Genomic DNA, 22,919 nt, shown 5'->3' on the forward strand with positions numbered 1-22,919 from the left:
CTGTTTCTCGAGGCATCAGCCACGCCCAATCCGGCCTAGACTTGTTTTCTCCCCACCATCGATTTCTCATTTGCGCAGCACTCCCACAATCTCACCGCTACACAGGTTCGCGCATAGCCACAACTTCCCGCATCCCATCTGTCAACTAATGCACAGCACAGAGTGGCTGTTGAAGCCCTTGTGCGACTGTGCGAATCGCTGCAAAATTGCACTTTGCGTGGCTGGCATGCTACAGACCGGCGGCTGCAACCACGACAAGACCCACAACACCTCATCTAGGGCTGTGCTAAAGGGTCTACGCCCTTCAATGTGCGCCAGTCGAGGGCGCCGAACATGCAAATTGTTTGCGTGTCTGCGAAAGACTCATCAGACACCCTGTTACTCGACGCTTGCCGAACAACGTGCATAGCGCTACGCACCCACCGATGTATTAGCCCTTCTCATTCTGGTTGACCGGAGTTTGACACCTCGTCATTCGTCAATTGGGCTCTCTGGTGACTCTTTTCACTATCGGCGCGTTGGTACAGCAGTTCGCACCCGCCCCACCGAGCTGAGCAGGCCCTGGCTACCAATGTATCCTTTGGTATACAGCGCAAGTGTTTCATCGCGAGAAACACGTGGACAGGCCCCTGAGAAGTCAAGTTTCACACCTGGCTGTCGCTCAATTTTGCTAATGGTGAGTCAAATGTGCCCCGTTTGGCACTTCTCGGTGTCTCTCTTGGCGCTTTCCTATGACTCCGACTGCGACTCGACAGTCGGCTCGCCCCGTATGTCGGAGCAAGCCATCAAACTGCCAGTCCCGCTTGTAGGCATCTTCTAGTGGCACATGATCAAGTCACTGGCCTTGGCCGGAGATTTAATGGCTTCTAGCGCCATGTCGCTCATCATGATAGCCGCAAACACCGGTTCGTCGGCTCTGCACCGCCACACAATGCCGCTAGTTACACGATAGAAACTCCAGTCGTCATGCTCCCATCTCGTAAGCTCTTCCATCCCATACCAAGACCCGCTCCCAAGGCTACGATGCATGGCGACCAGAAACCACTAGCATCCGATATCCAGAAATACGCCATACCATGGCGCCACAGAGGCGTCTTACGAAGCCTAGGAATTACGGCATCTTTGTCTCCACATGTCGTACTTCGGAGGTTGGAACGCTCCGTCGCTCCTTGTGAACTGTCTCAGTTGCCTTACGAGAATCAAGCTTCGATGCGCACGTCGCCGGAACATCCTTCCACTGCTTCATTCTCCTAACATGCCCAAGCATCTTCCGCTATTTGTGATCAGCTGATACGAGTAGGTCTGCCGTGGTCTGGATCAAGCCCTCGGTGAATTTGCGTTACCAGAGACTAGGCAACAAGTCGCCGTCATAGCTGAGGTTGAGGTACCAGGCGATGGATATCGTCGGAACGCTGGCGTGCCCAATAATCCAGTCGGCTGGCGTGACCTCTCGCTCCCTAATGCTCTTAAAAGATGGCCTTGACATGTGTCTTCGCATCCAACGTACCTCGTGACATTAGCAAGTGTATATACGCTAGCATCTCAGAGTCTGGAGCCGCATGCAGTACTGGTTCAACTGGTTAATAACACCGTCTAGCCGCATTTGAACTGACAAGTGCAGGAGGGTCCAGATAAGATTGTGGGACCACGCGAAGCGGGTCAGTCACGTGCGCACCCTTTCATCCGCGCGACTTCACGTACCACTTGAGTTTCGCACATGGCGCTTACTAAATCGACTGGACACTGGCGATAGAGGCGATCAATCCGGCAATACTTCGCGATTCTCTTATCTTGTCCAGATTTGAAGCTGACTTGTTCCCGTAGTAAGCGGCAATGCTTACCAAGTTCACCGGTTGCTGGGCCTTTCATCAGCACAAACCTGTTCTCGAGAACAACGAACACGGTGAACGGCAGCTCCAGGTCAGCTGAAATTGACTTCGCGACATGCGGGCGTTGTGACGATCTCCAGGCAGACCAGTAGTGTCAAGCTGGAAATAGGGGTCCTCAATCGCCATCGCGTCCGGCATCACCCTTGCGTTTGGCAAAAGCAACTACTGTCGCGCCAGCGTTGATTGTAGATGAACAGCGAACACTCAATACCTGATCAGCTTGTTGCTGACATGTACACGCAAAGCTTCCACGGGGACCGTCAGCCGCTGACTACCCCACAACCTGGCGGTCTCGCCGTTTCCGTTAATGGGGATGTGCATCGAGCTGCTTGCTTTTCAAACTCAATCGCGCTCCAGACAGTCGGAGATTTCTTTTGCAGATCCCGCGATGATCGGAACTCAGTCGCGCAACGTGAACTACAACCACCATTTGCAAGCCTCAGCGCACTGCAACAACCACACAATGCACAGAAGATGCAAGAGAAGACCTCCATCTCCAAGATGATACGGTGAATTGATACCCAAGGCTGAGACACATGACCGCGCGTTTCAGCGGAACGGTAAGCCTTAGCCTGTTCCTGGGCTAGTTTGCGATCTGTGCTTCCACACCTCACACCGCTTTTCAGCGAAACTTTGCAGGAGCGCAGCGACCGCATTTTTGCTTGAAATACCAGACATCCCTTCTATTCTCCTAATTCTTTCTTTTCTAGAACACCTTGCCCTTGACCTGTTGCTTGAAAGGAAAACGACGTTGCGAAACAGAAAGAGAAGGAGAAATGCCACCCCGAAGCGTGTGTTTGAATGTGTTTACGTCCAGTCTTGGCGATGGCAATGGAGCGGTGAACACTGGTCGACATTCCATAATGGACAGGAGGGATAGCGCGCAGAGTGGTATGTTGGAGTTCTTTTCGAAGTTGCAACTGTGCACTTTGAAATCGCTATTGCGATGCATACTAACTTTGCAAACCAGACATTCCGAGACGGTCCTCTGACGGCTCTGTCGCATCGCAAGCCACACCACCAGCGACGACCTCACCACTCCCTGCTTTCAACCGACCCGAACTCTTCCATTCCCTGCGTCCGATGGCCAGCACGGAAAGTCTGAACGGCGCATTCAACAGCAAACGTAAGTTTGGACTCCTATCTCCAGCTCCCATGTGGCGCGATGCAGGAACCCGATTTGATTCGCTGGGCTGCATTAGTGCGCATGTGGCGCTCCACTTTATCCCACAATTATCGCCGGCCGCCTTACTGGCCTGGCACTACAACACCACTTCACATGATGTCAACCTTCATGTTGCTAGGAATTTGATTGACGCTAACATGCAAACAGCTTGCACAACATGCTCCGGCGAACCCGCACGCCGCCGCTGCTCCCGCTGCAAGGCTGCCTACTACTGCGACCGCAACTGCCAAAAGTCCGACTGGAAGACCCACCGCAACGTCTGCGAACCCATTACCCAGACTTACTCCGCGCCTGCCACACCCAACTTCTCCAACCCCACCAGCCCCACGAACGAGTCTTGAAGATGCGACGACTACCACGCCGCGGACGTAATGAACGCTGGAGGAGTCAATAGAGCAGAGGCGCTGCGAAATGGAACGACGAACGGATGTGATATCAACAGCAATCACCTGCTACGAACTAATGATACGAATCGACTGGACTTGGGAAAACTGGATCGCGGCGTTATTCTTGTTACTTGTTGTTGTTTGATTGATGAGGGTGTTTTTGGGTGTTATTACATTTAGAAAGAGCGAAAGCATTCAGTTGCACTGCATAGCGAAACTAGCGAAATCATACTCATTCTTAGCTTTTTGGAAGATGGGACTTTTTTGCGATGCTTGTGATGAATGTAATGGGATGCGCAATGCGTTTGGGATAGGTTCTTTCTCACGAAGCCTTCTTACTTTCGGCCTACGCGCTGGTATAGTTGCAAAGCAGTCTGGGCTTCTTCTGCTTACTGCGACATTTTACGATGCAGCACAAGATTCCATCCTTTCGGCGCAATTGTTGTGTATCTGACTCGCTGTCAGATATACACGCTCACCGCTCCTGTCCACGGAGTAACCAAGTCGGACCTACGTGGCACATTCCTCCGCGCACTGTTCATGCAGCACCGCTGTTGCGACAGATGGTGTATTCATGTTCTGATCTGCTATGTAGCTGGAGAGACGATCGGACTAGATGAAATCGAGTGTATTGTCTAGATTACTACTTAAGAAAACTTAGGATTAAATCCCTACGATATCCCTGAGCGATGAGTAATTACGTAGCCACAATTAACTGATTGAAGCTATAATCCATGCTATCCAACTTCGACAGTAGCCGACTACCTAGCCTCCCAATGTCACGCGCGCCTTTGCCGACTGCTTCCGTATGCTTCCTCTCGCTGGTGTCTTTCGGAATCCATAAGTGGTTTCGTTACACGATTGTGATCTCCTGTTCAACGACGTCTTTTATCCTGTGTTCGTTGAAGTCTTTAAATGTGCCAATTCTTCGTACGACCCCTGGCCCAGCGGGGATCAAAACTAGACCTTGGCAGATCTGCACGCGATCATTATCCACTGTACGCCAATAGTGTCGTAACGGCAGAAGTACTAAACCGACAAACATCGCCGATTAGAGTTGCTCGCCCGAAGTTGTTAGGGTTGGTGAGAACTCACGAATAGTTAAAGGGTCACTGCGGAATTCTTCGTAGTCCCAGAAAAAGTCTACTTCAAATGCTGTACCCCGGCTCAGCACTGCACCAATGGTGTCGTGGTGAAAATAGGTCTTGTAGAACATTTTTAATGGTGGTTCTGTCACCCCAGTGTCGGAATGGATAAGCGTACACATCAGGAACCTCCTCCGGGCTGACGTTTCAACGCTTGCAATGATTATCTTTCCACAGATTTTGATTGATGCGTGGACCACTTCTCCATAAGGAACTTCTACGTTCTTACGGAGGACCTTCACCGATGACAATTTGCAGCAGTCCTCTGCTGCAACTGTACTTGCTATCGCCAGGGACAAATGGCCAGCTGAAGCCCAAGACCACGATGGTGCTTTGTACAAGTCGCCACGGCGTTCTCGTGAAGAAGATGAGGGTTCCCAACACAACTGTTTGATGAGACCGTATTGCCAGAGACCCGCATAGTAATGCCCCAGGACTGTGGCAAACCTTTCCGCCAAAGCCGCGATGGCAGGCAACTTGTCGCTTTGTAGGGACATGTTTCGATGCGAATAACGTTGAACAATTCGTGACCAATCCGAAAGAGCTTCCTCTGGATCTTTGCTAAGTTGAGAAATCAACTTTGTCATTGAGTTATACCTTTTGACCACATTCAATGAGTCGTTCAAATTCATCATGTTTGATGCACATCGCCACTGTAGAGTATGCTCAGTGTAATTTAGTATTCGGCTAGCCATCATCTCTTCTTGCAATGCCCATGCTCGTGTGCTCAGTGGGTTGTTTGACCTTTCATATGACGAGCGAGATACATACTTCCGAGCGGTGATGCTTCCAAATCTATTCAGCGCCACTCGGAACGGTATCCGCGCGTTAGGAGCTTTGTCTTCGATACGATTTGCTAGGAATCCGTGAGCCGCGTCGCTTGCATTGGAAGCCAAGATTGTGATATAAGCATTGCTATATATCCGGGCCATGGACCCAATCTCGCGGGCTTTGTCTTCCGCGTCATCTTGAACTATGCACAGTGCATCGACCTAGGGCACCCTCGTTAGACACACTGAGTATGACTCTGGATCAGATGGAAGTGTCCAACATACCCAGAGATAAGGGATCGACAGTGACCGTGTGACAAGGATAGCATCCCTAATAGTTTGAGGCAGATGGTTGAAGTCCATGTGCTGCATCAGTGTCTTGATAGTGTCCGACCGCAGCTGGATTTGCGAACCAGACCCCCAACAATATGACAATGCTACAAATCTCCCGAAGTCTCCGTTCGTGTGATAGATCTTTGCTGTCTCTACTTCAATGACACGTGTGGGGAGAGGAGAATCGATTTGCTTGGGACAGCATGCATGTTGATCGCATTCCTTGAGCCATCTCGCAATCTGGGGAGATGTTTTTGATGGCGTCATGTCTCCATCTACTTCGCGAGCGGTGACTTGTTGGGCGGCAAAGTTATCGCATTCAGTGAAGAATTCAAGGTCTCCAATGTAATGAAACCACTCGAAATTGCGCGTAAATCGGAGCTCGTAAAGGTTGCTGCCTGTTGGCGTGATGACATCTTCGGGGTTATGGATCAAACTGATTTCACAGATCTCCGAAGGAATTTCACGCCCATATACGACCCGTTCGATGAACCGACACCACATGCATCCAGTTTTGGTACCCGCTTGAACGTTCTCTCTGGTGATCTAATTCAAAAAATGGGTCAGCCTACATTGTATTCATTGGGTATCCTGGGTAATTGTGGCACTCGAGACCCACAAACGCTTTGTAACATGCAAATCATAGCATAGTGACCGCGTGCAACACTCACGTCGTATTTGAACTCGCCAATATCACCACGCCCCAGCTTCTCAAACCCCTCCGTGTCGAAGCAATCTACCCAGCAAGGCTCGCAAACCAACGCGCGCACACGCTCGAGCGGCTCCGGTTCACGCGCCATCTTGGCACCTAATAGCGTAATGCGAGTTGCGCACAGTGGCACTTTCGTTGGCTTGCCGTCGTTGTACGAGTAGGAATGGAGGAAGTGATGCGGGGTGATGAGAACGCTGAACTCGGGTTGGCGAAGTTTTGAAGTTCGGGAACTGTCCACGTGAGATGTACCAAAAGGGAAAGTGGCGTAGGTAGCAGTTGCGCATGAGTAAGTCAAATTGCAGCGTCAGCAACACTGGGCAAGGCCGGTTTTATCTTCCGCGACGATATTGATAGGGATATCTAGTCCATCACAGATCAGCGACACTACAAGATGCTGAAAGCAGTTGCAGTTGTATATCATTAGCATGGACCGTAGATGATCTTTCACTCGAACACTTGGGGCTGCGCGACTGGAAAGACGTGGCACGCAATGTCACTTCTTGTACATCGGTGAAATGCTATGAGGCTCTTACACAACCTGGCCGTACGGCGCTGCGCCGTCAAGCTTGAAATATCCAGGCTGTAAGTTCTGAAACACCCCACTTGGGTCGTACTTGTTCGACACCTTATTCATCCTGGCCACGTTTTCCGCGCCGTAGCCCGAGATAACAGGCTGATAGGGACTACTATACGGCATGTACATGTAGTCATTATACGCACCCAGCTCCTTCGCCATGGCAACCGATGCGCTTAGGAAGTCTTGCGCTGCTTTTAAGACCACCTTGTCATCCTTCTCGTCCGTCCAAGACAGGTAGAAGAGGGCGTGGAATAGAGGGCCGTCTTCTGGCCGAAGACCCAGCGCATTGCCGCCCTTTTTCTGCATGGCTGCAATGGCGGGTTTGCTGAAGGCTTGAAACGTGACACTGGGCGAACCAACGGGGATACCCGGCGCGATCTCGAAAAGATGGTCTGTCATACGCTTCATCAACTCTGTGTTTAACTTGAAGGACTGGGACCACATAGTCGTGCGGAAGCCGTCTGGCATGCTTTGGCTGAGACCAGGGGTTGTGTCGGCCAGACTGCAATTACGGGTGTTGTCGGTGAGTGGAGGCAATGCGAGGTATTCCTTCAGTATAGCGGGTGGGTTCGCTGGGTCGACCGGCTCGAAATACTCGTACTCAGTCGATGCAATCTTGACGCCACGAGAGTAAGCGACGGCAACAAAGTGGGCGGCCTTGGTATCGGTCTCAGCTGCCTCAACTGTGTTTCCAAACGCGTCGAACAGGGCAGGCGCGTAAGTTGCGTTGTACTGGCGTTTGCTCGCAAACATAAGACCTTGAGGTAGGGTTTCGTAGTTGAACGCCGTGATCACGCCGAAGTTGTTGCCGCCGCCGCGAAGGGCCCAATAGAGGTCTGGGAAAGTCTTTTGGCTCACAGTAAGGATGATACCCGAAGCGGTGACGAGCTCATATGAGGCAATGTTGTCACAAGCTAAGCCGTACTCGTTGGTGTGGTGACTGATACCTCCGCCGAGCGTGAGTCCGCCGACTCCGACATATGCCGCCTATTTGGCATCAGTAACGAACTCAAGGTATTGAATTTGATCATTCGACTTACTCGTCCACCAACAATGGCAAGATTGTAGGGCGTCAGGTAGTCGTATACCTCCTTCCATCGGTTCCCAGGGCCGACGGTAAAAGTCTTCTTATCCGTAGAGAGTTTCTTTTGGTTCAGGTTGACCATATCGACAGTGATGCCACCTTCAATGCTAGATGCGCCGGGAAAGGCCGCATGGCCTCCGCTTTTGACTGCGAAGGGACATGTTGTGAGACGTGCGATCAGTACTAGGCTCGAGACATCTAGGGCGGTACTAGGCTTGAACGTGCAATGAGGTTCGACTTCGAGCTGCTGTATAGACCAGTACGTTGTTGGCGCAGCGCTGGATACCTTGGCCACTCCAAAAACGAGCGTGAGGGAGTTGCACTTTCCGAAGCTAATTAGCGGAAGATGGGTAAGATTGGGTAAATGAAACCTACGGCAATGGAGCAGCCCTTCAAGGAGGATCTGGCCGCCAGACCAGCCAAGGCGGGGATGGTAGACACGTTGATGCCGTTGTCAATAAGAGCCTCCGTCACATTGAAGTCAGCCGGCTCGAAGACATCCTGAGTTGATGCTCCAGCTGCCACCGCAAGAGCGCAAACGCATAGTTGATGGAAAAGCTTCATGACCGCTGAAGTAAATAGCCGCGCACCCAAGGGATTAAGATCGGAACTTCTGCGGCCTATATGTGAAGGGACAGGCCATCGATCGCAGGAGACAAGCCTTTTGTAGTCGTATCCAAACCCGCGGAGCCCCCAGGGCGAGTAACGAGACGGCTCTTACGGGTCTAGAAACGCCGTTGCGCGTTTTCTATGCGATGTACAGCGCGTGTTAGTGAGATCATATAAACTGTCCAATCGCGAGGTTCAGATCGTTACTTCTGCAGGTGACGGGCGGCAGGCCGCGAACCGAGATGCCCACAGTATGCAAGTCGCACATATTGCCTCGCGGAAGTAAGGAGCAAGCACAGTCCCTGCAGGATCCTGTACCTAGATGGTGCGACTTGTATGCCTGGCTAACTTTGAAGGGATTGCACTTTTGATCTTGGGCACTGAGCCCCTCTTCTTCGAGAGATGTCTTGTCGAGCGCTTGGAACGATACGCGTCTAAAGTGCATCTCTTCCGCCCATTGTCGGATCCAAGACAGTTAGTTGACGCATTCTGTAAGGGAGGCAAGCAATCGAACTGCAAATGTTGATGCAAAGAGAGATGGAAATCGGGTTGGGACGGCTCGGTTCCGTGCTCCGCCACTAGCGCGGCTTGGCGTTGCGGCACGGTCTGCGGGTGAACCTAGCCATCGGTCCTCCACGAATCCTTCAATCCATCGTCCATCACCACCAAGTTTCTTGTCCGTACTCTGGATTCGATCCTTTCGCTACACTCGCATCATATGATTACAACTAGCGTATATCAGGCAGGTGCAGCTTCCAGCTCTTGTCCCGGGCGGTAAGCTCGTGGCAAGCCTCATTAGCTATTCGATAGCCCCGGCCCTGTCAACGCCGACAAGTTGCCCCCTGACATCTAGAGTTAGGTCAGGGCAGGGAGATAGGCTTGCAGACGTCCACCGATGAATACATGCCCTCTAACTGTCGCTTATAAATTCAGAAAATGAAAAAGCAATGTGTGCGACACGCCGCCCAGAGAGCATCTAGGACGAACAGCTCGCATCAAGCTTTTGCTACGCTAAGAGCATGGATCCACCAAATATGGCGCGGCGACACGCACTGAAAGTTCGGTCAGCTGTGCCTCTTCCTTCCTGTTATTGCAATCAAAGTTGCCGCGACATGAGACTGCAATCCATGCACCAGGATTCTGGTACGTTGAGATCCACTGTACCGCTGGCGCGGTCAAGCAGGATGTCGGACGACTCTTATACCTGATGCTGGATGCACTGTTTGTAGCAACAGACCCCATTGTCTACCCTGGGCGTCCCTTCCTCGCCAGTACGTTGCCCATCCAGTTGGCACTACCCTTTCATTCTTTAGATTTACTGTTATGACTCTCTCTACTCACGAATCCAACGGCGGAGTCTCGAGCGCATCGTTTCCACAGAGAACGGTACGGGTAGTCGGCTATACGACCATCTCCATAGTGTCAGTGGCTATCATAGCCCGATGCTTGCTACAGTATCTGCGACCGAGGAGAATAGTTGCACAAGACTGCTGCATGGCCTTTGCCTACCTGCTTTTCCTTGCGCAATGTATACTCTACATTGTCCTGTCACCTATACGGGTCAAGGTGCAGGAGGTAACGGAAGGCCAGATACCACCCTACCCCGAGCTACCTTATCATATCTATCTCATTGGCAGACTCATTTTTCCTGCCTTGACGTTCTTCTGGGCCATTTTATGGACCGTCAAGCTTGGGCTGCTTTTTCTCTACAGGAAATTGACTGTTGGGCTACCCAGAGTGTACAATCGGATGTGGTGGTTTCTTGTCATTCTCTGGGCTGTCGTGAGTTCCCCTCAATATTCTGACAGGGTGACCACTGTGTGCTGACAGGACAGACAGTCACTCGTTGGAAACTATGTAGCTTTCCTCACAACCTGCGTATCACTGGACAGCTTTTTCGATGGGTCTAGAGGTTGCAACAACAAAGTCAGGCAGTTCGTCAGCATCTGGTACTCATTCGGTGCGGATACGATCACCAATATTATGCGTAAGCACCCTCCACATCAAGTCGCCCGCCTCGAAATCGCTACTGACCATCCCTAGTCATCGCGTTTCCTTTGCATCTCACGTGGAACCTTCAGATGCCGCGCACGCAGAAAACTGCCATCATGGTCTTATTTGCCAGTGGAGTCTTTTGCATCTTGATCGCCACTCTACGCGCTGCCAATGTCACTGCACAGACTATCAGGACTGGCAAGACGATGGATGGTACATGGCTTGCAGTATGGAGTATGGCCGAGACAGCTGTTGGTAAGTCTCCCATAGGTCTTTAAGCTTGATCCACTCCGTTAGTTTAGTCGCTCAATACTGACACATGTAAGCCGTTTTGATCGGGCTTTGCCCCTCCTTTGCCGTCCTCATCAACGCGAACCGCAGAACGACTCACGAAGTCCGTGGATGGAGCTCCAATCTGCGCACCATGGGCAGTGCTTCAACACGTCCCAAACCCAAGGCACCGACTGAGTTGGATACGTTTTGGACGAACATACACGGCAGTGAGGAAGAGCTAGCAGGGAAACAAGATAGTGCCTCTCTCACTACGACAGTCGACCAAAGTGAAGAGGGCCTGGGCATGGCTAGATGAGTGCGTAAAATGGCATGAGAATGATAGTAATGTGAGACAGTAGTAACTGGTGCAAGTGCAGGGTATCACGCCGACTTGTCATGGCCCACGGCGTGTACAACGTGTCGAACTCGCGTGAAGGTACATGTAACGACTATGCATGACATCTACGTCATGTTTCATACTCTACTGCCGCACTACAAATTCGTATGTGTAATCACCTGAGACCAGGTTCTCTTCATCGATCGTTGCGACTCAGCTCTACGTCTTTTTCACGACATCGAAGAAAGAAGCCAGTCTGGCGCTAGTGAGCCACATTCACTTCGTTTCTGAGGTCCACACTTAGCTTGTTTGGTATATCACGGGTTCTAGCGCACTCCGCGAACTGCAAGTGACGCCGACTTCTCTACAATAGCCAAATTCTCTTGATTCGCATTTGCGATACAACCTAACGTGCTCTGGTTTCAACCACCCCTTCCATAACCTCTCCAAGCACCTCTCTAAGAACTTGCGGCTGTTCTTCCAGCGCACCTACATCTTCAGGCTAACACATCCCAGGGCTTTACGTCACATAACCGAGAGACTTTCGGTCAGCCGAAAAGATGAGCGCCAATCAGGACTACATGACGCCAAACGACCATCTCCAGCAGTCCCTCCAGAACACCTCCGCATTTGAAGTCCTGGGCCACTTCTGCGGTATACCCGCGGTCGGCTCCCCCCAACGACTCAATGAGGCCGCCGTCGTCTGCATCGACGCAGAGTGGTGGCAGAAAGAGCCCAAACCCACCACCGAGCTCGGAATCGCTGAGCTCATGCAAAAGGGCCTGACCCCAACCATTCATGCAGAAAACATCCTGTCTAGCATCCAAGTCGCGCACGCCCGCATCATCGAGAACGCGCACCTCATCAACAGGTTCCCCGGCGCTGGAGACCCCGAGAACTTTGTGTTCGGCAAGACCAAGTTCGTCACCATGGACGAGGTGAAACGGGTCCTCATCAACACGTTTGTGCGACCGCGGGAGTATGGAGGCGGGTCTGATCTGCAGCCCATCATCTTGGTCGGTCACGCCGTAGAGAACGAATTCGAACACATGCAGCGCGCGTTCGGCGTCGATCTACTCAGCTACGGTACTATCGTCAAGGTCATCGACACGCAACTTATGGCGCAAGAGCTGGGCATCAAAGCGCCGCGAGGGCCATTCATCGGACTCAAAGACCTTCTCGCTCACTTCAACATGGTTGTACCCAACCTCCACACCGCCGGCAACGACGCAGCCGCCACGCTCATGGCCGCCGTCTTACTCACCCTTAAGCCTTGGATGTATCCAGACGTCCCCGGCTCGCCACCCGCCATCGTTCAGGGCCGCAGTATGTCAGAAGTGGTGGCTGGAGTCATGGAGATGGGACAGTCGTTGTCGCCGCCTCCGTGGGGAGAGCTCGTGTACTGCATCCGATGCGATCACAAGAGTCATCTCGCCAAATCCTGCTACACTGCTCTGACCTGTCAGATTTGCAGCAATTCGGGCGTCAAGAGGCTGTTTGGTGCGCGGAACACACACAAGACGACGAGGTGTATGTACCAGTACTTACCGATACCGCCGAGAGACTACGGGTTCGGCGGGCAGTAGATTGAGGAGGTGTACGGGGACAGAGGCGAGAGATGAGATCAAGGAAACTTTTGAAAGGATTACCGGTAGAACACCCAGGTAGCTACGCAGCTACGAATGAAATCATCACACTGGCGTACAAGTCAGACCCCACCTCATACATTAGAAACGCTGAACACCTTGGAGCCTACCTTAACCTTGGGCCACCTACTTTGCATGTTCGTGTCTTGATGTAGGCTCCAGACCTGTGAACAGTCTTTTCTTTGGTTGACGTGACCCCAGCCTTTTCCAACTTCTGCCTTCATCACCGCTACATGAATCAACGACTCGTAGTGACACTAACGATATCCACATAGCTGCTCCCACACCAGCCCGCTCCATCTGCTCAACGAGGCCCAAACGCACACGACCCCTCCATATGCGTCCCAGCATTCTTTCTCCTCCACTCCTGCACTGCACATTCACACCTCCTACACTTCAGATCCGCATTGTGACACTCCAAAAACCCATGCTCACCACTCCCGCACCTCCAGCAAAAGACTTCCACACCGACAGGCGGCGCCGGCGTGGGCCAGTTCATCAAACTCTGCACTACAAACGCCGCAGACTTGGAACTTGACTGGCCCACTCGCCCCGGCTTTGCCTTCGCATTCTGTAGAGACCCATAGAGCTCGAAGCGGAGGGTTGAGAGGATAGCGACGATGGTGGCGTACATGGCTGCGTTGCCGCTGTTATCGGAGTGTTATACCGGGACGCTGAACTGTCTGAGGAGGTATGCAAAGTCTGCGTCTGCGTGGCGCGTGATCTTAGACTGCTGGGGTATGATTTGCGCATCGAGACTCGCTACCGTGGTATCCAGAAGGGTTGGGTCGAAGTCGAACGCCGTCTTGCGTACCCTGCTGATGCTGCCGTTGGAGCCGAAGGACATGTACATGATGGGTCGGTAGCCAGAGTCCTCGTTCTGCTCGTCCATAGGCTGGTGCCAGATGTGCTCGAGCAGGACAAGAGCTTCTTCTTGGGATACATAGACCGTGGTGCCGAAATGGAAAGGATCGAGACCGGTGGCTGTAGCGTCGAGGTGCGCGGTGGAGCGGATGACGAGGTGGAGACACCATACTTTGCGTAGCAAGTCTTCTGCGTGCGGGCCGGCCATTATAGGCTGTCCTTGATTGATGCTAGATCGGTCGTAGGTGGTGATTCCAAGCTCGGTGAGGCGATACGGTGGGTGAGCTGACCATTTGCGGTGGAGGACGACGAGGACAGCGTCACGAAGTAGGTTTGGAGCAGTTGTCGACCTTCCGAGGTATTTGTGCAGGACATCTTTGTCTGGTAGCGCAGCCAAGGCGTTGCGAAGGGTTGCTAGCTTTGCTGACGTGGATTTTGACATACCTTTTAAGCTGCGCGATGTCCATGGGTAGCAGAAAATAAGCGGCAGGAAATCTGTGTAGGTGAAGCGTTCGTCCGTTTGATGCGGCACTTTAAGAGACTAGTGCCATTGGAGATGAAGCTGACAGTGAGAGTGAAAGTGAAGATGAGAATGAGGTTGACTTAGATTCTGGTTTTCGCATTCTGCTGCTGCTCAGCGCAGCACATCTTTCTCGTTGCAGTCATGGCCTTGTGTAACCACCACGACCGTAATCCAGTCAAGCCTGAGTCTTTTAGACTTTTTTTGATGCCGAAGTAAAGTGTATTGAGTTTGCATCTCGTTGCTAAATGATTGTGTACGCCATCATAGTTTGTGGCTTTACTTGTCCAGGTGTTCTTGGCTTCATCGTCTGCACGTTTTGGTGACTCAAAGGGAGCTTTGATATCAGATCGCGGTTATCGGCTGACGAAAATTCATCGATCTGAATAAGATTTCACCGCTATGATGGGTGTGCCCGAAGACGCGACCTTGGTGCTCTCCATCGCGGAGGTATGAGGCGAGAGGATTTCCCGAGGTCGGCTGGATGGTAGCGCAGCCGCTAATCCATGAATGGCCTAGCTCTAATTACCCTTGCTAATCCCAGCGCATCCCCGCCATAGCTCCGCGAACCCTCAGAATCTGATCACTCCAGCCTCATAATTGTCCATTGTCGAGATAGGCCGCCCACTCAACTTTCATTATGTCGTCAGCGCCACCCAGAACCATAATTGATCTTCCGATCGAACTCATCGAGATGATCGGAATGAATCTCATTGAATATGCTCCATACAACGATTCCGTCGCACCAGTCATACCGCGAATACTGGTGGGGAGTTGCCAGTCAGTGTACAACACCCGTCTAGCATGTCGGGGTCTCAATAACGCTTTGAAAAAAGCGTTCCTAGAGGTCCTACATGATGTACCCTTCCAATGCACTGAGGAGCATCTGGGCCGTTTGACGCGATTGTTGCAGCTTCCCTGGGTGTCGCAGTCGTTCAAACAGCTCACTATCGGCGGTGCCAAGATAGCCAAAACACCCATACAACGATCCCGGGTGGTCTGGATACAGGACCATCTGGCGGACGCTTTCAAGACAATTCTCAGCATTGCGCCTCGTTTGGAAAGCATTAGATGTGTCCCAATCTTTGAGTCTTTTAAGCCAAACGATCCCCGTGACTCTTATGACAAAGACGTCGCCAATGAAACTATTCCAGAACGAAGGCAGGGTCCCTTCCGCTCTATAGACATCTTTGGAGTACGTCAAATCACCCATCGTTTCCACAGATAGTCTCAAAATAGAGGCTAACACGTGAATGTAGAAACTTTACACATCGATACACGAAAGCGGACACGCGGAAGCTCTTAGGTCGCTTTTGTTAGGATTCGACTACAGGGGAACACACAGAGTCTCAGCGCCGTATGAGATATCGTACCGCGGTCGAATAAAACTCTCCCCGTTCCTTGCGAAGCCACTACCCCATCTCCAACACCTCGTCCTCGACTTGGGATGTCTACGATACGGCGCTGGCATTTCCAGTTCGACCCGCATGCCAGTCCTCGAGTCGTTGACGATCGTATACACAACGTTCCACAATAACAGCGAACGGAATGTCGGGCCGTGGCCGGAGGGAAACCTGGACCTTCTGGCAAAGACTCAACCTCGACGGCTCGCGCTCACCAGCTATAGGTACATCACTCGAGAGGTACACGAGCCTCGAGAGAAGATTCTTGCTATTGTCCGTGCATTCAGCCACAGGCAAGGGCCACTACCGTGCTTGGAATTGCGCGACATGGATGTCGAATTGGATTACCATCGGGACGAACGGCCGATGCCAGCAGATACTTGGAAGTTCCCGGGGGACTTTCGCATCGCAGAGTTGAAGATTGCAAACGTGACGTGGTACCGACATGTGATCCATCGTGGCAGGTCAGAGCGCCGTGGCTGGTGCGAGACGGGTTGGGAACTGTTTCCTCAAATTTGTGACGCGTCAGATGTCGTACGTGTACGCGTGTGTGACGGGTCGGAGCCCATTGAAGAATGCTTTCTCGAAAGACCATATGAAGATTTGCATATTGATGGCAATAGCACGGATCATGATACCGAGACAGATCGCAGCACCACCGAAGACGGATTCGATGATTCAGACCGGTCCACAGACGAAGATGAAGATGACGACGATGACGAAGACGAAGATGACGACGAAGACGAAGACGAAAACGAAGACGAAGACGAAGACGAAGACGAAGACGACGACGACGACGATGACAATGACGCAATGGACGAGGCATAAGCTATGATGGTTATGCATAGCCACTGCTTTCGATTTGATACAAGGAGTCCATGTGCATAGTGTTGGCGCAGCTTTACGTTCGGTAACAGCTTCAACCTCCGCCAGGCTTCTTCAGCGCTCCACCAAGAATACTCGGGTCAAGCATCTTGGCTTCAGGGACGTCGACACCACATCGCACCCACATGCTGCTCCAAAGCGCACCGACTGCTCTTTCTTCGGGCATGAAAACGACCGTGTTTACGTACGACCGTGTCGTGTTATAGCAATCTGGCATGTTGAATAGCTGCGCTTCGCAGTTGTCGCCTTTGTTTGAATAAAACACGCCGCATCGCGCTTCGCTTGGAAGAGTGATGCATGTGCCGTTCTTCCACGTTTCGAGGGGCGGCGGGAAGTATGTCTTCTGCAGGAGTTCGCCGCGGCAGTGCTTAGGGCCGCCTGCACCGGAGTATGTAAGAGCGAGGATTGGTATTTGTGGGGTTGTGGGCGGTCGAGGCTTAGGCGCGACGGACGGTTTTGGCGTAGGAATTGGCCCTAATACACCTTCAGCACTCCAGCTAGCGCTCGTTTGTGGTTCCGGTGTGAAGCCAATCATCCCGTCCTGGGTTTCGGTCATCGTGGTGGGTACGAGCGTCGCGCCGGACACGATGCTGCTGCCGTTGTACACATCGCCACGATCGAAGTCTGTGCCGTTCAACAGCGCTTTCGCCGCGACGATATCATCGCCATCTCCGACTCTTGCAGCTTGCGCGAGGTTGATCTGTATCACTGGTGTGGTTGGTGCGCGTACTTCGATGGCGGTCGCTAGCGAGATTGCGATGAAGAGGAGGAGGGAGACGGACGATGCGATGAGGATGATGCGCCGCGGTATGGACGACATCGCGGTGGTGTCACATTACTTTTGGAGATTGGGGAGGTTGAAAGGATATGCGACAATGTCGAAGTTCACAGGCGACGCCAAGGAAGCGTCGGGGGTCGCTACACTACGCGTTTCATCCCCACGTCCTCCCCAGACATCGTCGCAGGCATGCAGGCAACTTTACCATGCTTCCCTGACAGCTGTATACACGTCGTTCTTACTTTAGTCGGACATATGATCTTGCGCGAGTGTGCAATCTCGATAGAGCAGCGGCTTAGACCGACATCTGTAGTTCAGTCACAATCCATCTCCTGACCCTTATACAGCTCGGTACCAGCCTTTGTGGGCTATTGCTTGGACTACACACCTTGTTTACATATAGGCTTTCCATTGTCGTGTAGCGAAAGCTGCACTAACGATTCGATACTGTGGTTTTAATGAATAGGGTAACGGCCGTCTTCCACTCCACGAAAAAGCGAGAGATTCACTGGAATGACAGCCATTGGTCCAAGCTCATGACAATTCTTCTAGGTATTGACGTGTAAACACAGATCACTGGGTACCAATCTTCCGATCACTCGCTGTTGCCTAAGCACTGGTCTGTCCCCTGCGCGATTTATGTCTCGGTTATCTCCCGTCAACCGTACTTAGCCACCCTCATCCCAGAGACCCGTCTACCTTAGACCATTACCCTCAATATCGACGATTCACCTACGCCAAATTCATCTATCTCTCGATGAAAGAAGGCGCGGACGAGACCCCGTCCTCGATTCCGGACATGGCTGCCGAGCTCTTGGACGCAAACCGACGAGCGCTAGCGTTAGCCCTTAAGAAAACTGACGCCAACAATTCGAACACATCTACCGCTCGACTTGAGATGATGAAGGCCGAGTCTAGATATCATTCGCTGAAGCGCCGCCAAAGGGCCCTGCGTCGTGAAGAGGCTACTGCTGCTCGAGAATACGGCCAATCTTGGTGCCAAAGCTTCTCTCAAAGCCTTCTTGATAAGCTCCCTCGCGAGTTACGCGATATGATCTACGATCACCTTCTCCCTCATTCAGTAGAAGTAACACTCCTGGGACAGGATTGGCGCGTTTCCTTCTGCTCTAGTCAGACGTTCGGCTCGTGGAACGACAGCGAACTCGATCCCATCCCTCATTATCTAACGAGTGAGTTTATGGGCACTTCCTTCCAGAAAGAGATCATGGAGGAACTCCACAGACACGCACAATTCCGTATCTACCACCCAAACGATGTGGAAGAGTTTCTGGAAAATGGCCTGCCGCTGGCATCACTTCCGCTCCGGGCTTTCGACTTCGTTCGCTCACTAACTGTGCTGCTTTCCTTTCAAGCCCATCTGGACGTCGACAAACTCAGGTGGCGCAGAACGGGACAGTACGATCTTAGGGGCAACTCTGGAGGAGATCGTCAGAACTTGGAATCTGTCGCTACCAACCATACCTTCGAGAAAAAGGTCAAAGTGCTTGCTGCCATCGCCAAAATCAAGCAATTAAACAAGCTCGAACTGCATATCTTGATTCGCACCTGGACGCCTACAGGAGCGAGAGGCTTTGAGCGAGCTCTGGTTCCCTTTGTGCATGATCTGCAAGACCACGGAGTGAAGGTTGACGGGGAAGTTCAGTCATATCGACGTGATTCCCGTCGTAACACTGATATATACTCTAGCTGGAAATGTGACTTTACCCGTCCGAGGTCGCGCTAGAAAAGCCACCGACTCAAGACTGGTGTCTTAGTAAGTAACTAGCCTCATGGATACATCTCACACGCTTACTTCTCATAACTAGAACCTGTCTTGCATACATTGCGACTATCGATATGGTCGAAGCTCAATCCGTGTCGCTCCGTCTCAACACAGCAGTGTAGTTTCCACGCAGTCAATTATCGAGAGATTGCTTCAGGACTATGCTCATGGTATGCTCTCGTCCGCCGTCTCATGACAGCATCAGGTAGAAACGCTGTTGATGTATGAGGCAGTACGAGAAAGGTCTCAACATAAGCGGCTAGCGATATATGTGCTGCTTGCTCACGACTTGGACGCATTGGATATATAAGATGAAGGATTTCTACTACTATAACAACTATTTGAGCATGCGATTCAGTTGCTGATTGCATAGCTTCCTTTAACGTATAGCTACGATGGCAATGTGAACCCGAACGTAAATTTTGAAGAGGTACTACATTTGAGACAATGATATACAGGCCACGCACGAGCCCTATACCATGTAAGATGCAATGATGCTAACCCCCTTCTGATCTCGCTGATTTCTGATCAATTCCGCCGCACTGTAGGCCCATTGAATACACATGCCTATAGCGCTCACTTCCCGCTTCTTAGTTGCCATCCTTCTGGAGTGTTAGTAGACACTTCTCGAAGCTAATCCCGATGACAACTTACAAACGCTTCAGCGACCAAGCTCTCCAGCTGACGCGTAGAGAGAAGCATGGTACTGTCATAAATGATCTTTTCCCGCTCAGTTGGGTATTGGTACATGTTCGCGCTGATGTACCGTACGGTTACCTTGCAACCCTTTTCCACAAGCTCTTGGATGTGCGGAAGCAGCACTGCTTTGTATTTACTAACTGTCGACGAGTGTAGGACTTTCACCTTGAGCTTGAGTGTAAATTTTGATACCTGATCAAGCCCCTTGAGGGTCGTGAGCCAGCTCAGCTGACTCTCGTAGTCTTCCTTTTTCCAGTTGTCTTCTTCCTTGCTGTACCAGATCCCTTCATTGGAACAGGCGATGTCCATAGACACAGTTACTTTGAGCGTTCGGATGTAATGTTTAGGTTGACAGGATGGATGAACAATTAGAGGACCATCTCTCAAGAACTGGGCGACGTCCTTGACAAGTTTCACCTTGTAGATGGCATGACGGTGGAAGAGCTGGGCAATTTCCACGGCGAACTCCTCACCCACGAACTTATCTCGAAAGTAGTGTGCGATTTCATCGTTGTTACCACGGCGTTGACTCCGTCCGCGACGGTCGATGGGTTGAAGGTGAAAGAAGTGATCGTTCATTGTGTTTGCCGGCAGAGGGACCTCAATTGGATAGATGGTGGCACTCGGAGAGTCGCCAATAAGGTAGAGGTAGACTTCGTCTCGCAGCTCCCGAGCGGTGATTAACTCCAAAAAGCGTGCGGCAAATTGACGATTCCATGCGCGCGAGCAGTCATCGGTTATCTTCTTATACTTACTAAGGATAAATGTTATGTCAGTCATCGATTTATGACGCCGAGTGGCCCTGCACTTACGTTTCCAAACCCTGCTTCTCATGTACAAGCGCACTTTGCGTAGTTCGAAGTGCATCTAGCTGCTTTTGCCGCTCTTCGATCTCTCTGGCAGTGGTATCACTTCTCCAAATCTTTAGTCAGCTTCTTACTACAAAGATCAAAGAAAGTTGCTTACATCTTCTGGGCTTTCTGCAATTTCTGTGCAAGGCTGCGAGACTGTCAGATTCTTTAATGCTGTTTGTGAGTATCTCTCACGCCAACTTACAGCGAAATTGCCTGAGCCTTCGTGGTGAGTCGATCCTTCGGGGCCATTTCGTGAATGCTCCGTTGTTCAGGTAGTGTAGTGGCAGAAGTTGAAACGACAGAGATATTCCAGACGATTGTGTTAATCTATATAGATTTATCGCGATGTACAGTTGATGTGTGCTCAGTGTGTAACGTGACAGAGCCGCAAGCTAAGTAGGTGCATGCGTACTATGGTTTAGGCAAACACTGGGCTTGACTTAAATTCGGGCGGCGTGAATAATGAGTCCGGTCTAGTCATGACCCTGTTCGCAGAATGTACTAATTTGGGGAGAACGAGACGGTTCAGCGAGCATTGGATTACGTCAACAAACTAAACATAAACATTCGTTCAAGCATCCCCACCCTCAACCTTCTCCTTCGCCTTATCCAAATCCAACGGCACCCTAACAACAATCTTGCCCCTCGCCCTCCCCGTCTTCAACTTCTCAAACGCCTTAGGCGCATCCTCCCACTCGAACACCTCATCAACCACAGCCTTCACCTTCCCCTCTTTCATCCATCCTCCAATCTGGCTCAGCGCATCCGACGACGGCTTCGCCATCAACAACTGATAGCTGTTCTTGCCGCCACCCAAAAACCCAGGTAATAGCATATTGGACCCCACATTCTTGATGCTAGCAACGCTCATTCCCGCGCCGATTTGGACAAACTTGCCGGCTGGAGTGAGGAAAGCGGATGCGGCTTTGTAGAGGTTGGGTGGTGTGCCGATGTTGTCGACGACGAGGGTATAAGTCTGGCCTTTGGAGGAGAGTGTCTCGATCACGTCGCTGGTTTTGTAGTCGATGACTTCGTCGGCGCCTAGGCTCTTGCAGAGGTCGACGTTGGGTGTTGAGCAGGTGGTCGTCACGTGGCAACCCAGCGCTTTCGCGATTTGGATGCCGTACACACCGGTCCCGCCTGAGCCGCCGTTGATGAACACTTTGTCGCCGCTCTTGACGTTTGGGGCGATGGCTTGGTATCTGGAGATGGGGTTAGTATGGCTTTCAGCTGTGTTCTCAGGCTGCGCGGCCTTACTCGGTCAGCCCCACGATGCCGACGCCTGCTGCGTCTTCGACCTTCACGCCTTCTGGTAACCTTGCCAGCATTTGTCTATCCACGGCTACGTATTGCGCCATGCTTCCTCCCGTCAGCGCACCAACCTTTGCGCCAAAGACGAACTCGCCAATCTGGTACTCGTCGACTTTCTTGCCTACTTTGGCGACTTTGCCGCAAAAGTCGGCACCGGGGGTGATATCGGAGCCTACAAGCCGCAGAGGCATTGGGCCTTCCGTGACCTTGTGGTCGACGGGATTGATCGCCATGGCGTGAACTTGGACCAGAATCTGCTCATCATGAAGCACTGGTTGTGGCGCGGCCTCATTGATCTGGAGGTTCTTCTCGATGCCGCCTTTGGTGCTGTTGTACTGCCAGGCCCTCATCGTGGACGCCATATTGCTGGTTGATCTGAACGGAGCTTGTCGCGATAAATTTCCGATGGATTGGATGCCGCCGATGCGCGCTGTGCTTGTTATCTTATAGGGTGGAAACAGGCATGCGTCATGACGATTTGCGTTGAGCGGGGCAAGCGCCACCACCGCCTGTCAGCACGAGCTTTGTGAGTAGACACCCATCTATCGGGGCTCCATTCAGGCGACCGAAGAAATCGCGCAGATTAAGCTTGGGTGGGACACCTACATCGTGGAATCCATTCAGGTGGGTATGCCTCCTTGCCCAATGGGTTGGCTTGCTTGCGCGCGGTCGATCAAGGGGCATGCCCACATTGTCACCTAGCCCGATCAGGCGCAATCTGCGCAGCGGCAGCAGGCTCATCATTAGTTCTAGAAAGAGATCAATATTAAGATATGGGATATGAGCGAGATCACTGTTTGTGTCACGATGGATTTTTCAATTAATCTGTCCTGCACATCGATGTGGAACTGGAGGCCTAACAGCCGCAGCTCAGGCCGCC

General features: G+C 51.8%; 7 protein-coding genes across 7 annotated transcripts; 2 read left to right on the plus strand and 5 right to left on the minus strand.

The window, feature by feature from the left end:
* Positions 1 to 6,950: 6,950 nt before the first annotated feature.
* On the minus strand, positions 6,951 to 8,646 carry J4E87_008915 (uncharacterized protein; the record flags this gene model as incomplete). The annotated part of the gene is made up of 3 exons (XM_049380498.1): positions 6,951 to 7,985; positions 8,039 to 8,404; positions 8,458 to 8,646. The coding sequence occupies 3 exons, from the start codon at positions 8,644 to 8,646 to the stop codon at positions 6,951 to 6,953; spliced, it is 1,590 nt and encodes a 529-aa protein (XP_049229773.1).
* A 3,210-nt stretch (positions 8,647 to 11,856) lies between these two features.
* J4E87_008916 (uncharacterized protein) lies at positions 11,857 to 12,882 on the plus strand (the record flags this gene model as incomplete). The annotated part of the gene is made up of 1 exon (XM_049380499.1): positions 11,857 to 12,882. The coding sequence occupies one exon, from the start codon at positions 11,857 to 11,859 to the stop codon at positions 12,880 to 12,882; it is 1,026 nt and encodes a 341-aa protein (XP_049229774.1).
* A 721-nt stretch (positions 12,883 to 13,603) lies between these two features.
* J4E87_008917 (uncharacterized protein) lies at positions 13,604 to 14,248 on the minus strand (the record flags this gene model as incomplete). The annotated part of the gene is made up of 1 exon (XM_049380500.1): positions 13,604 to 14,248. One exon carries the CDS (start codon positions 14,246 to 14,248, stop codon positions 13,604 to 13,606), a length of 645 nt encoding a protein of 214 aa, XP_049229775.1.
* Positions 14,249 to 16,258: 2,010 nt separating this feature from the next.
* On the plus strand, positions 16,259 to 16,557 carry J4E87_008918 (uncharacterized protein; the record flags this gene model as incomplete). The annotated part of the gene is made up of 2 exons (XM_049380501.1): positions 16,259 to 16,263; positions 16,353 to 16,557. The coding sequence occupies 2 exons, from the start codon at positions 16,259 to 16,261 to the stop codon at positions 16,555 to 16,557; spliced, it is 210 nt and encodes a 69-aa protein (XP_049229776.1).
* A 91-nt stretch (positions 16,558 to 16,648) lies between these two features.
* On the minus strand, positions 16,649 to 17,434 carry J4E87_008919 (uncharacterized protein; the record flags this gene model as incomplete). Its single annotated transcript, XM_049380502.1, has 1 exon — positions 16,649 to 17,434. One exon carries the CDS (start codon positions 17,432 to 17,434, stop codon positions 16,649 to 16,651), a length of 786 nt encoding a protein of 261 aa, XP_049229777.1.
* A 2,331-nt stretch (positions 17,435 to 19,765) lies between these two features.
* On the minus strand, positions 19,766 to 20,977 carry J4E87_008920 (uncharacterized protein; the record flags this gene model as incomplete). Its single annotated transcript, XM_049380503.1, has 5 exons — positions 19,766 to 19,780; positions 19,830 to 20,628; positions 20,687 to 20,788; positions 20,841 to 20,873; positions 20,931 to 20,977. 5 exons carry the CDS (start codon positions 20,975 to 20,977, stop codon positions 19,766 to 19,768), a joined length of 996 nt encoding a protein of 331 aa, XP_049229778.1.
* Positions 20,978 to 21,299: 322 nt separating this feature from the next.
* On the minus strand, positions 21,300 to 22,401 carry J4E87_008921 (uncharacterized protein; the record flags this gene model as incomplete). Its single annotated transcript, XM_049380504.1, has 2 exons — positions 21,300 to 21,930; positions 21,986 to 22,401. The coding sequence occupies 2 exons, from the start codon at positions 22,399 to 22,401 to the stop codon at positions 21,300 to 21,302; spliced, it is 1,047 nt and encodes a 348-aa protein (XP_049229779.1).
* Between the last annotated feature and the right edge of the window lie 518 nt (positions 22,402 to 22,919).

The sequence above is a fragment of the Alternaria ethzedia genome (assembly GCF_023757985.1).
Source record: "Alternaria ethzedia strain BMP 0044 chromosome Unknown scaffold_30, whole genome shotgun sequence".
In the NCBI taxonomy this organism is placed as follows: Eukaryota; Fungi; Ascomycota; class Dothideomycetes; order Pleosporales; family Pleosporaceae; genus Alternaria; species Alternaria ethzedia.